At 28.9% G+C, this 14,184-nt stretch overlaps 2 protein-coding genes across 5 annotated transcripts in view; both read right to left on the reverse strand.

Annotated features, from left to right (window-relative positions):
• Positions 1–448: 448 nt before the first annotated feature.
• On the reverse strand, positions 449–1,323 carry LOC136078502 (uncharacterized). The gene is made up of 2 exons (XM_065794275.1): positions 882–1,323; positions 449–795 (listed from the first exon to the last, which is right to left on the reverse strand). Exons 1-2 carry the CDS (start codon positions 1,321–1,323, stop codon positions 449–451), a joined length of 789 nt encoding a protein of 262 aa, XP_065650347.1.
• A 1,527-nt stretch (positions 1,324–2,850) lies between these two features.
• LOC136077972 (uncharacterized) overlaps positions 2,851–14,184 on the reverse strand; it is a 37,977-nt gene continuing 26,643 nt past the window's right edge. For 2 of the 4 annotated variants that reach the window (XR_010637416.1, XR_010637415.1), the window contains 5 exons: positions 11,889–12,687; positions 3,893–4,210; positions 3,587–3,745; positions 3,342–3,500; positions 2,851–3,261 (listed from right to left, as the gene is read on the reverse strand). Coding sequence is in view for 1 of the 4 variants with exons in the window: in XM_065792451.1 (XP_065648523.1) it covers positions 3,238–3,261; positions 3,587–3,745; positions 3,893–4,210; positions 4,350–5,078 (1,230 nt within the window). In the remaining 3 variants the exon portion in view is untranslated. Of the gene's footprint in view, positions 3,262–3,341; positions 3,501–3,586; positions 3,746–3,892; positions 4,211–4,349; positions 8,874–11,888; positions 12,688–14,184 lie in introns of those variants that run through there. The other 2 variants (XR_010637414.1, XM_065792451.1) reach the window with 2 other exon arrangements.

Consider the following 14,184-nt stretch of genomic DNA (forward strand, 5'->3'; position numbering starts at 1 on the left):
TGCAATAAACCCTGCATCTACCCGTGTTGAATTACCAGATGCTCCTGTTAAATTTGCGTCGTTCACAAACTCTGCCAGAGCATCGTAGAAATCACCAAGTTGATAACAGAGAGGTTTTAAAACATCTATTCGGCTTTCCCACCTTGTTTCACTTAGTGGTTTAACAGTGAGATTAGAACATGTCGTGTTAAAACCTCCAAGCGACGAGTTGATGCAGAAAAAATTACATATACACGCTGCACCAGATCAAAGAAGGCTGTTGCTTCTAAGCAACATTTAACAGCATCATTAACAGCCAAATTCAATGTATGTGCACAGCAAGGAATAAACAATGCTCGTGGATTGACATCTAAAATTCTTCGTTGGACACCCTTATTTTTTCCCCTCATTTTTCTGCCATTGTCATATCCTTGACCGTGTAAGTTTTTAACAGATAAAGACATCTTGCCTAACTGCTTAATGATAGTTTCAGCCATAGCAGCACCAGTTTCTCCTTTAGAGGCACAAAATCTAAGAAATATTCCTTTATAGATGCTGTTGCTACAATGCCAATTTCTGGATTTGAAATCACATCCAAAAAGCGAATGATCATAGTCATTTGTTCAACATGACCCGCATTAGGTGTGCAATCTATAATTATTGAAAAATACTTAGCATCACAAGCAAATGTTAGAATTTTTTGTTTGATTGCATTGGATAAAAGATGAATCAATTCATTTTGTATGTCTTTGCCTAGGTAGGTTTCATTGTCTTTAATCTTTCGAAGATGCTCATCCATAAGTGGGTCAAACAAAGCTAAAAATTCAACAAATTTCAGAAAGTTTCCGTTATCAGCAGTGTTCAGTTTCTCATGGTTCCACGAAAAATAAGATTTTGCATACCAAGAGCTCTAAATAAAGCTATCAGCTGTTTCAAGATTTGCTGCCAATACTGTTCTTCTTTTTTAACAAGACGCAAATGTTCGGCATCAATTATTTTATTGTTTCGCAGTCGCAGCTCAAACTCTTTCCATAACTGAAAATTTGCTAGATGTTCATTGCTTTTCTCATGCCCTGACAAAATTGCAGACATGTTTTTCCAATCATGTGAACCATTGGAAGAAAGAGATGACGCAGCTGCTGTGCTACTGGTAAACAGTTTGCAGCAGAAGCAATACACAGATTCATTACTTACAGAATACAGCAGCCAATGTCTGCGAACTTCATCTCCATTGACAAGCCAGCGGTTGTAATGGTTTTTTGAAAATTTTCTTTGCATACTGTCCTTAGGAAAGTCAAACTGATCGACTTGTTTTGGTCCATGTTCTATCAAAAGTTGTCGCATTTTATCATCAAGTACGACCTAATTAGCCAGATCGCTATAGTTAGCATATAGACCAGTGAATTTATCAATTTTATGCACTTCAGATTCTTTGTGTGCTACGTGTATTACATTATGTAATTCAAACTCTTCTGATACTGTTATCTCATCGGCTTCCCTGTCTGCTTCAACTTGATTTTTTAACTCATCTTTGCCATTTTGATTTCTCTGCGGTGGCGGTGAACATAGATACTTTAACAAAGAACCAGCCTGTTTTGTTATAAACCCTTCATTTGCAGCCCGTCGTTTACAATATTGCGCACCAGACAATTTTTTTCTTTCTGCCATCGTGGATTGAAATAACAAAAGAAACTGCTAAAAATAATAAAAATGATCACCTCGTGCATCTTTAATATCTTTAAATTAAAATATTATTTTAACTTCTTTATAAAAGTTTTAACGATATATTTTAAAACTTTTAAAGCTCCATAAATATAAATAATAACACTCTATTAGTATAAAAACATTATAAATTAGTTAATTTGTTACGATATTACTTCGTAATTGCAATCAGAATATTTAATAAAAATTAGTTTCTTACTACTTCTGAATAAACACGCCAGCAAAAAGAATTTTCTCAATAAAGTTAAACGTGCTAAAATTTTCTATGAGTAATGAAAACTTTGCATTGTATTAATTGCTACAAAATTTCATTCTGCATAAAAAGTATAAAAAGAAAAAGGAAATAAAACATAAGTATCAAAGTTGATTCTTTTGTTTTATTTGACGCGATTTAAAATAGTACTTTTTCAATTCTCCTAACTCCAATATTTTTTGGCTAAAAAGTTCAGTTGTTCTAGGTTTTGTAAAAAATGCCCAAAACATCTGTATATTTTATTTTAACCTGTCTTTTTTTTTTAAAAGAGTAGCACGCTTCAACGGCAAGCTGTTGAAATTATTATTTTTTGCTTTTTGAAATTTAAAACCCTAAACTTGCACGATGTTCAGGGTTAAATGCAATTTTAGTCATTCTTTTTCTATTTATATGTTATATATAGTATGAAATACAATATTATCTAAGAAATGTATAAGAATAAAAGAATCTGTTCACAAGAAAACTCTGCAATTTTTTGGTAAACATACTCTAATGTTTTGGTGAAAGTACTTCAATGTTCTATAATCTCAGAAAAATCAATTCCTTTTTATGATAATAATTTATATTTATCTAAATATTATTGTGATAATTATAATAGCATGCATGAATGATAATCATGAGATATTATGTCTTTTAACAGAGTGGGCCCAATTTTTTCAGGATAGGTAGGGTGTAATCACACCCCGGCACCCTGGGCCAGTCCGCCACTTCTGATAATAATAAAAAAAAGAATCGCATTTCACAACCCTGTATCCAACATTGAATATTAACATATGGTAATTAGTAAAACACCCCTGCGTCTAATTCCTGCCTGTGCATAAGGCAAAAACCCAAGTATGCGGTAGAGGGTAGTTTCCTTCCTAGTTCTAGAAAGTACCCTTTCTAATAATAATGCATTTCTTAGGATAAAAACTATATTTTGATATCCTCGTATCAAAAATAGGATACAATATGAAAAAAAATATAAACTATATATATATTTGGACTCAATTAAATTTACGATGGAAATGTTTTTCTTTTTTTAATTTACTTCTTCATTGCTTTGGTTTTTGGATGGTTTCGTATGTAATATTCCATCAACGTGCTTTTCAAGCGACTACAATCTTTTATGTGCCAAAATAAATAATTAAGATTGTTAAATTCGGCATACAAACTTTCGCCACCTTGTTCCCCGTAAACTCCAATGCCCAATCCCCATTTTTGAATAAATTGAAGAATATGGTATTCAACCAAGTGCATCTTCAGAGTTACAGATTCATTTGGCCAATTCAAGCGATAAAACTTCATAAGATTGCGTGTTGCTGATTCTAAAATTAAATAATTAACGAATATGAAAAAAATTTAATAGATATTCTTTAAATAAACTAATCAAACTTCTAACTCCTACCTAGTTCCTTAATATCATTCTGTTGAAAAGATTGCGAGCTGTTTATGAAGTTATGACATTTTGAATAATATTGGAACAACTATTTAAATTTCTGACTCACATTATTTAATAGCAAATTAGTTTTGGGATAGAATTGCACAAATCAAGCAAAGGTTGAGACTAAATTAAATATGATAAATAAAATAATTTTTAAAATCCTTATTTTATCAATAAAAGTTTTGAAATTTTACATATAAAAAAAAAACCTTAAGCATTGTGTGAACATGGTTTCCAACAAAACATTTCCCATGATAAGCCTGTCTTTGTACATGATTAGCTTTTAAAACTTCATCAAGTTGCTGAATGCAGGGAACTGAAATTTTATCAAGAATGTTTGCTTCATTCAATGAATTTAGTTCTTTTATCTAAAAAGATATTTTAAAACATATGCTACAAAAATTATTGGAAATTGAATTGAAATTGATATATTTTTTGTAGCTTTTAAAGGTCTTGTTCTAAATTAAATAAAATTCATATTTTTTATGCAAGCATTATTATGTAACAATGAATACTTTATCGCTTCTTTTTAAATCATAGTGGAGTATTCTTGGTCCATATACTTTCTTAATTTCTTCAGTTTTGTCTGGTTCACATGAAATTGTTTCTTGTAGATGAGTTATTTTATTATCACAGTCATCAATAATACTTTTTAAAAGATTTGATTGAATATGCATGTTAACGTATTTGTCAAAATCATCTCTGCCAATCGTATTACTTTGTAATGAAAGTTCTCCAGCAAGTTTAATATCTATTAAGTGACATTCATCTTCAAACATGTTAAAAAACTTCAAATAGGTACCTAAAGATATATGTATAGCGGGTACAACAGCCTAAAAACAAAATTAAAATTAGTTTTAGATTTAACATAAACTATAAATATATATTTAACAGAAATCTTTATTATGTTTATTCAAAATTAATCAAGTCTTTTTATTTAATTTTTTTAAATATCAGATTTAAGTACTTTACCAACTTTATTATTCTTACTCTTGGCCCACCAGATAGAAATTCTATTGCATTTGTTTTCGAATTATCAAGTTTTTGTTTAATAACATGCAACACTGCGTCTTCAATATAACGTGGAATATGACTTGATTTATTAACTTTATATAAATCATCAACCATTGTGCTGCAGTTATTTCTTAAATGATCTTTCTTGCACTCATGGTTTATAAATTTGTCTTTTAAATAAATTATTCCACATATCTTGCATGCAATATATAATTGTTTTATCATTTCCAATATATGGACAGAGCTGCATAGGCTATTAATCATGATGTAGGTTGAACATATAGGACATTTTGCTTCACTTTCGAAATTACCTTTAATATTTAATGCAATAAATAGACTGCAAAATGAATGTTGACAAACCTTGATCATGACTGGTTGACTCATTCTCCCATAAATCTTACAAATGCATAATGCTGTATGTGGATTTAGCTGCAGATTCAATTCAGAAATTAGTTCTTTGTTTAAAGGTAAGGGAAAAGACTCAAGAAACAAGTTTATATTTAACTGTGTCCAAATTTTAAAAATTCCTAGTCTTCCAAGATTGGGACTTGGTTTTCGACCAACTTTACCAAAAATACATTTATACTCTTTTGCTGGACATTTTAACCAACTTTTTGGTATAATATTGAGTTGTTTATTTCCTCGTGTTTCAATATTTTTCATAGTTAAATAACATTTACGGCACATTTGTTTTAACCTCTAAACAATCTTCATCTGTTTTTATTTTAAAAATATTAAATACTTTTTCAGTCTTACCGGCAATTGTTAAAGAATCTTTTCCTTTCAAATTTCCACAAATTCAGCATACTCTTAATAATTTTTGTTGGTGTTTTTCAACCATCTTATAAACGATATTCCTGAAAAGCTCTTAACTAAATATTGAAATCATATTTCATAAAAAAATGACAGGTTATAGAAATCAATAATTTTGGAAAGACAATGAATAATATTTTTATAACCCAAATGTCATAAAAATTTTGCTTTGACCATAATTGAAATGTATATATAGTGTTATTTTAAACCATATTACGCTTTATTGTTCCAATTAGTATAGTACAAGTTAAAACATAGTTCAAATATGTAAACTACCATTTTTTTTGTTTAAATTATAATAAACACACAAATTTCTTTTAAAAATATGAATCAATGCTTCAAGCTATATAGTAAGTTTTAACACGGTAAATAAATTTTTAGATATATAACTATTTGTATCCAAACCTTCTGCCCCAGAGAAACCCTCTTGAGGGATGATAGTATGTACTTAGAGGATTAAAAAAATATTAAACTCAAAGCGTAAAATTCTGGGAAAAGTCATGTATATGTTTGTTTACATTTGTGTTTTTTAGATTTGTGTTTATTTAAAACAAAAAAAAAAAGTTTTTCATGACAAAATACCTATTAGGGCAAAGACTCATGAAGAAAACCGAAAATGTATCTGCCTTCTTTGTTTCAAAAAGGCTTCTAGAGTGACAATATGAAACACAGATCACGGGTTATTTTACAGAAACAGATTGATTTTCAAGACCCAAGACCCAAGACTATCTGGAAAACCTATGCCTACTTTTCTTGAAAACTCACCCAACCCAGAATCAGCCAAGGTTACAAAAGCTCAAAATACTGCAGAGAAAAGATGTGGAAAATGTTTTTCAGTCATTGGCCATGGTTTTGCTCATGTATGTACAAAGAGTACTCTACACAAGAACTTGGTTGAAGTCACATCAAAGGACAGACTTGCTGCTGAAACAGTTGCAGTGTCAGTCATTTCTTCATGGCAACAACTTGCATCTGAATTTACTTACACTGAGGTTCTGTTTTCATCAGTAAGCAAATCAGCAGAACCAAAAGTAGTTGCACATTGCATTAGTGCAAAGTCTCTTCTAGAAAAAACTTTACTCAAAAGAAACATTTCTCAAAACCACCTTGTGAAAGTGGGTATAGATGAGAGAGAAGGTTTTCTCAAAGTCAGTTTGGGTGTTATTAGTTTGCAACAATCTCCACAACATGTCAGTAGAAGACTTCTGACTCATTAAACTGCAAAAAATTTCAGTGTCAAAAAGCAGCTTTTACTTGCTGTTTGTGAGGAACTTCCAGAAACCTATGAGAATGTGAAAACAATCTTAGAACTTGTCCAAGTGCACCAAATAAGTTTCTTCTTGTCTTGTGACATTGTTGCAAAGAATCTTGCAAGCTGTGGGACTCCTCGAACCTTTGGTTCTGTCAAGAAAAACTTTAAACAAGTTATTGTGGCCTTTAATTGCTGCTGCAGATCTTATAAGTTGATATGCATTTTTAGTCAGCCCACAATCTAAAATTAAAGCAAGCGCTTCATCAGCTGAAAATGTTTTTGCTCCTGGTAAAGTTCCTATTTTTTTACATTTTTTACTTGCAGCAAATAATGATTCTTCTGGTACATTTTTCTTTTACCAAACTGCTTATTTTTCTTTGTTTTGTTTTAACTGATGCTTTATTGAAATTAATTTTTAGTCTTGCGCCTTTTTTTAACTTTTTAGTTTTTTCATATAAGTCTTTATCTAACCAGGAGCTAAATTTCTTTTCAAAAAAAAATTATTTCTTTTGCATCTATTCCATTTTCTTCTATACAACACAATAAATGTTTAACTGCGACGGTATAGGTAACTTTTATGACCTTGTTTTTTAAAGAATAAAAATGCGAAAGAACTTATTTTACGTTATTACAAAATAACAAGATAAAAATAATAGTTTTCATATTTTGATCTTTAGGTATAGATATTTGATATCTATTTTTTTAAGGTTTTTTAAAGATTTGGGTAATTAAGGTGGCTCATATAGAAAAAAAAATTTTTTAATAGAATAAATTGCAACGGTTCATATATATTTTCTTGTATTTTTGATGATATAAGAAACTCAAATTTTATTAAAAAAAACTGTAAATAAACTATATTTTAGGTAACTTTCAACAAAATCAGAGGTAAAAAACGAAAATTTGAAAAAATTCAAAATAATGTTTCTTAAGTAATTTTAGTTCAAACTCAAAAACTTTTTGGTTATAGCCTCATTACATTATTTTTATTCATTTCTACTAAAAGAATGAAATAATAATTAAAAAAATTGTTGCACAGTGGGCCATTCAGCCCCACTGTGCAACGTTCCAACAAACCCCCATTTAACCAATGCATTCTTAAACGATTTAATTAAGGTATTCCATGTAGAAAACCTTATAAAAAGCACATTAAAAGAAAGCCCACAAAAAATACTATTTTAGATGTTATCAAACTATTTTATTATCTTTTATAATATAAAATTACAATTAATCATACAAAAATCACAAAAAGTTACTTTCAAGTGTACAATTTTCTAAAATCTTAATTTTCGCAAATTATTTTTCGCAATTTACTTTATCCAACAAAAAAAAAAGGTATGTATTTTAGTTCTTGAAACCTTCGTTTTTTGTTTGTAATAATAATCTGCTCGTTTGTCGGCGCAAAAGTTCAATGTTTCAACTAACCCCGTGTTCCGACTAAGCTTGGTCTTCCCTTCGCTTATTATGTTTTTTAGATTTTTTTCCTAGTACTTCCCCAAGCATTATTTGCATATATAATATAACTATCTATAAGTCAGTTATAAATTTGCATAAGGTTTTTTTTTGTTTAAATAATTTCTGGTTTTAAACAAAATTTAAATACTTTTGGTAATTTTAGTGTTTATGTAATTAATATATGGTTTCCATGTTACATTTTCATTTAAATAAACTCCAAAAAACTTTGTGGATGACTTTTTTATTTCAACTTTGTCTATAAATAAATTGATAAGATTTTTGGCATTAAGGATTTTTTTGATAAGGAGTGAAACAGAGTATACTTTGTTTTGTGAATGTTCATGGTCAATTTATTGTATTTAAACCTATTTGAGTTATGTTTAAGCTCTTTGTTAACATTGTAAAACAGTTAGTCGATGTTAGCATTCGATAGGAACAAATTTTTATAATCGACAAATATAATTCTAACAATTTCCAATCCCTTGTAAAAATAAAAGCGGTTCTAAAATAGAACCGTGTGGAACACCACATATTATTTCAGTTGTTTCATCACAGCACATTCTTACATCACATTTTGCATAGGTTTTAATAAATGCTAATGAGCAATATTAATATCATGCCAACAAAACGGTTTTTTGTTTAATTTTCTAGTAGTGGTAATGAGGGTTTTTAAAATTAATTAAAAATAGATGAATACATAAAACAATTGCTTGATAAAACCAAAGCATTAATTAAAAGAATTAAATGAACAATTATTTTTAAATGTTATTAATAAAGAAAGTAAGAAAATACGTCGATAAAAAATCGAATTATTTGAAGCGAGTTTCCGACGCGTAAGCATTGGAATCAACTTAATAGATCTAATAAGAAACTTTCATTTTCGAAAAGTATATATTGGTTTTGAAAGCAGATTAGAAGACGCCATATCTATTATGCACGCTAATCTTACGAACGAATTTGCTGATAAAATATCAAATTTATATGCTATTTATGTGGCTCATATAGAAAAAAAACTTTTTTTTAATAAAATTTGATTTTTTTATTTATCATTCAAGTTTATCATTCGATACAAAACTGATCATTTTTCTAAAAAATTTTGCATAAATTAAAATATATTTTGCATAAATTACTCACTTCTATAAGTTTAATCTAACTTGTTTTATAGGTAGGTTTAATTTTTTATTATTAAAATTTCTTTTAAGCAGAAAATTTTTAAATAATATTTTAAATTATATTATTTTAAAATTATGTATTTTAAGTTGAAAATATGAAATAAATATCTAAATAAGGTCTGTATATTGTGCAATATATACAACTATATATTACAGCCATAACTTTTTTCAAGTGATTTGTAAAGTGTGTTGTACAGCTTGATTCAAGTCTTTGTAGCTGTTGATATATCAAAACATTTTACTTGTATTTTTTATAAGATTGTTGATGTCTAGTAAACAGAATTTCGTAAAAAAGAAAAAATTCAAGTTTAAAGGAAATCGGTTTACCAAGTTGAGCAAGGTGATAGAAACTTTTTCACTTGGTAAAAAAGTGTTAACAAAACAAAAAAAACAGTTAACAAAAAGTAATTATCATCATTTTCTTTTGAAGTCTCATTCAAAGTTACTGAAATTTTTTGATAACAAAGTTTGTTATCAAAAAATTTCAGGAACTTTGAATGAGACTTCTAAAGAAGATGATAATAATTATTTTTTGTTCGTAAAATTTAAAATTTTTAAAGATCTTTTAAGTGTTCTGTGTGTAAGGCACAAAAACTAAGTTTATCCGATAAACTTGATCTGAGAATTAGTTTCGCAAACAAACTTGTAGTAAAATGTTTCTTGTGATAAGAGTAATGAACTTTGTACATCTCTAACTTGTTCCTGTCCTCAAAGTGCATTAATAACTATTGGCGTCTGTAATGAAAATAACATTTCCACACAGGGGTGCAATCTATTTGAAATAAATGGTCGAAATACAATTGCTTTTCGAGAAATTGGGAAAGATCTTGCAACAATAAAAAGGTTTACTAGATGTCACAATATGGATTTGTTATCTGAACCCTGTTATCAAAACATAATCAGTCATTTGTATAAAGCTGACAATAATGTAACAAAAAATTGCGTAGCAAAAGCGGTTGTTGAGATTAAGTTAAACCCTGAAAACAAAGCTCATTTAGGCAGCACAATCAATCTTGTTTAAGTATATGGTTTTTGGCAGAAAAAGGGATTTTCATTTTTTAATGGTTATGTTGCAACTATAAAACATGGCAAGTGTACTGATGTCTATGTAATGACAAAGTATTGTAGACAATGACAAACTTGGGATAAAAAAAAAGGTCTAAAGAGCACCAAAACTAGATTTCCAAGCATAACTATTCAATTCATAACCATCAAAATTTATCTAGTGCAATTAATTCAACTAGTGGAGTAGGAATTTTTTAGCATTCAGTTTTAGAAAACAACCTTATTTACAACAATTACCTTGGTGATGAAGACACATCATCATACAAGGAAGTTCAAAGGAACAAAAAATTCTTTGTCTGGACGCGGTAAGTTGACAGATAAAAAAATGAACTCAATGTAAAACATTTATGGGCATTAGTCAAAATTTAAATAACTTGTGCGCAATTAAAAAAACTTTCTTAGTAACTGTTTGGCTGTAAAACTAATAGCTTTGTCCACCTGGATTGTCCAGTTGGTGCAAATATGAAAAAAGTTGAATTAATAGCAATTACACTAATAAAAAGAGATAAATTTACTATCAAGTACTCTTCATATTTTGTTGCCAACTTTTTTATAACTCAAAAGTGATGAGTTATTATCTAAATGCATTCACGGAGAAACCCAAAATGCCAACAAAGATTTTAACAATGTTGTATGGTGACTTTGTCCAAAAAATAGTTTTGTAACAAAAGATGTATTAGAGATTAGTATCAATTCTGCCATTTATTTTAATGACAGAGCTAATGGTGTAAAAAATATATGATAGAGTTTGCAATTAATGGATGTAGATTTATGGAAAACCCTAATATAATAACTAATTAATAACCTAATTGATAAACCAAGTATTCGATGATCTCTAAACAAGAGTAATAAAAATACCAAAGCAAAAATGAGAAAAAAGGCTGAATTCAATGTCTGGTGGTTTTTAAGTTGATGTAATTATTTTAATAGTTTTCTTTTTTAAACTTTGTTATTTGTTAGTTTTGTTAAAAAACTTGTATATATATATATATATATATATATATATATATATATATATATATATATATATATATATATATATATATACGCATACATAAATTTACAAGCTTTTAGCTTTTCCTTTTTTTTTGCAACTTCAAAACCGGATATCTCATGATCTAGAAATGCTTTTTTGCTGAAAATTTCAGCGCGCTTTCCTTGAACATACAGATTTTAGATTTACTAAAATAATTAAATAAGAATAACTTTATAACTTTTAAAACCGAAACACCTGTTTTAATGCATAGTTTGTTTTTGCTTTTTTAATATTGTGTCCCATTTTAAAAAATTTTAAAAATTTTAATTTTTTTTGCAGAAATGAATGATAATAATATAGCGAAGCTATAAACAAAATGTTGTTGAGCTGCGAAAAAAATTGATCAAGAAACAGTGTTTTGATTTTTTTCAGATTTTTTCCCTTTTGATACAGATTTTAAAAAAATTTGCTTTAATTGTAATTTATCCATAGCTTTTTTTATGAAATATAAATATTAAAATCTATGCTAAATATTAAAAATCAGAAGACATTGTAGAGAAATATAAACGGACAAAAAATACACATAATGAGCCAATAACACATAATGAACATACTTTTAAAGTTATCAAAATTTTACTCACTCATGGGAGGAAAACTAAAAGCAAAAATGACGAGAAAAATAAGCTATTTTACTATTGATTAAATTTACAAAAACTAAAAAATGAAATTAAATTACTTTATAATTTGCTCTAATCTATGCAACTAACCTCAGCGGCAATAGCTGCATTACATATTCTTGGCATTTTACGTAAGAACTTCTCCTATTTGTCGAAGTCAATTTTTTTTCACTCACAATTAAGTTTTTTCCACATATCTTTTGCACCATTAGGCATTAGTTTTTAAATTTCTTTTTAATTCATCTCATAAAAGTTTGATAGGAGAGAGATCTGGTGATTATAGAGGCCAAATCATTTTATTCATTACTTGATCATTCTCTAACTCACTTAAGTAATTCCTTAAGGATTATTATCTTCTTGAAAAAGGAATGGCTCCCCAATGATTCAACTTCCTAAAGGTATGAAATAACTTTTTAAAATTTCCAAATACACTTTTTTCGCCATTTTATGTCCAAAAAACACGTTTCCAGTCATTGACGGTCTGTTTCTCGCGTAGTTTTGTCATATAATATATTTATTTCAATACAATACCCTCTTTTTTTTCTCAATTCATAATAAAGTATTTTTGGTTTATATGCTTTCAAAACATTTTCTGCACTTTCTGGCTCACACAACTTATGGCGCTACTGCAGTCCACTCCAGTCTTTTTTTTTTTAATTTGGAGCCCAATCAAAGGTTACCAAGCAGCTTTTCTGCCACCAAGCCCTCCTTCAATTACCGCTGTAAAAGAAATCAGTACTTCTACGAACACTTCAAAGTATCGGTTAATTCCGGACATGGTAATAATCTATTTCGTTTACTAATAATTGTAGTTTTTCAGTTTTCGGCGGCAGATGTAATTCAACAACGTCCTGATCTTTTACGATTGACCACACTTCCAGTTCCTTTTCTGAAACAAGTTTTGTATTTGTAAAAGTCATAAAATTTTTTATATACATATACAATAAACACATACTTATCTAGGTTATACATAGACCAAAAGATCCTAACTTAATATAATACATTGCTGAATCATTCAAGTTAGCTCATAGCTTAATTAGGAAGCCCTGTGATGGCTGTTTCATTGTCTCAAATTTTAAAATATCACGTTTCCTACGTCCAGACACCCTTTGGTTGCTAAAACCATAAATTGGGTTGTTTTTTTATCAACAGCAGTAATTCTATTTTAAAGTTGTTTCCTAATGCTATATTAGGTAATAATACTAACAACTTGAGGAATTTTAGTTTCAAAACCGTTACCCGAAAATGAGTCTCAGCTGTTTAGTTACAGCAAAGGTGGTCACAATACAATATCAAACTTTATTGAACCAATCAACTGGAATTTTTTATTTCTGCATAAAGCCGTGGATCAAATATTAAATTTATTAATTTCTAACAACTCTACTTTTTGCGTATATTTTATCCCCAAGGTTAACAAAACAACGAATAAGTATGATCCTTGGGTTACTCTACGTATTAAAAACCTAATCCGAGCAAAACAATCCACTTGGTATATCAACTGCTCAACTAAATGGAAGAATTAATCTTAAAATAAACTGCTATCTTCTTAATCGCTCCGTAAAAGCTAAAAGATTGAAAGCAAAAAGAGCACATAAAAAAGAAATAATATTACCATCCCTCTAAATAATTTCCATCGTTAAAAAAGTGATACTAACCTGAATAAACTTATTATGCAAACTTGGATTTTTCTTTTTCAGACATTATTAACTTACCCATCAAAACCCTATAATCGTTTTTTCGTATTATTTTATCAGTTTATTGATGTAATCTCGAGTTCACCAAAGCGTTGGTTCTCTAAGTTAAAACATATGTTAAAGATAACATATTTTGAAATAAATGAGTAAACAAAATAAAAAGGTATGATAAATCAATCCCTTAAAAGCACTTCTAAAATGTATAATTTAGGAGTCATTATTTCATGTAACGCCAAGTGAAGCATAAATATACAGCGTCTATTTGGGCTTCTTATTTAAAAACTGATAAAACCTTGGTTAAATCAATTCATCGAAAAGCAACCACATGAACTTCCAGCTTAAGACGTCTTTAGTAGTGCAAAAGACTAAAAAGATTGAATCTACAATCATTGACTAAGTGTTTTGGCTGGGGCAACGATAAGCTTAAGGTGAAGAGAAATTTTCTGCACTTTTTCCGCGCATTTTACACATTAAAAATTTCCACATTTTACCTTTGTCAACTATAACATGATATGATATAAGTTGCTCATTTAAAAATATAATAGCAATACTTGTGTATATTTGACATTACCCATTAGGGTGGCAACTGCAAAAAGATTCTTAAGCACATAAAAACCCATGGTAAGGACAACAATGGCGCAAATCATTTTGTCTGCACTTAGCCTAATCGTTACTGAAGCAGAAATAGCGGT

This window comes from Hydra vulgaris, chromosome 03 (assembly GCF_038396675.1).
Source record: "Hydra vulgaris chromosome 03, alternate assembly HydraT2T_AEP".
NCBI lineage: Eukaryota > Metazoa > Cnidaria > Hydrozoa > Anthoathecata > Hydridae > Hydra > Hydra vulgaris.

Coding starts and splice junctions, on each gene's coding strand:
- LOC136078502 (XM_065794275.1), bottom strand. CDS start 1,323: ATGCGACAACTTTTGATAGAACATGGACCAAAACAAGTCGATCAGTTT. Junction 796..881: donor AGCTTTATTTAGAGCTCTTG/GTATGCAAAATC, acceptor TTGAATTTTTAG/CTTTGTTTGACCCACTTATG.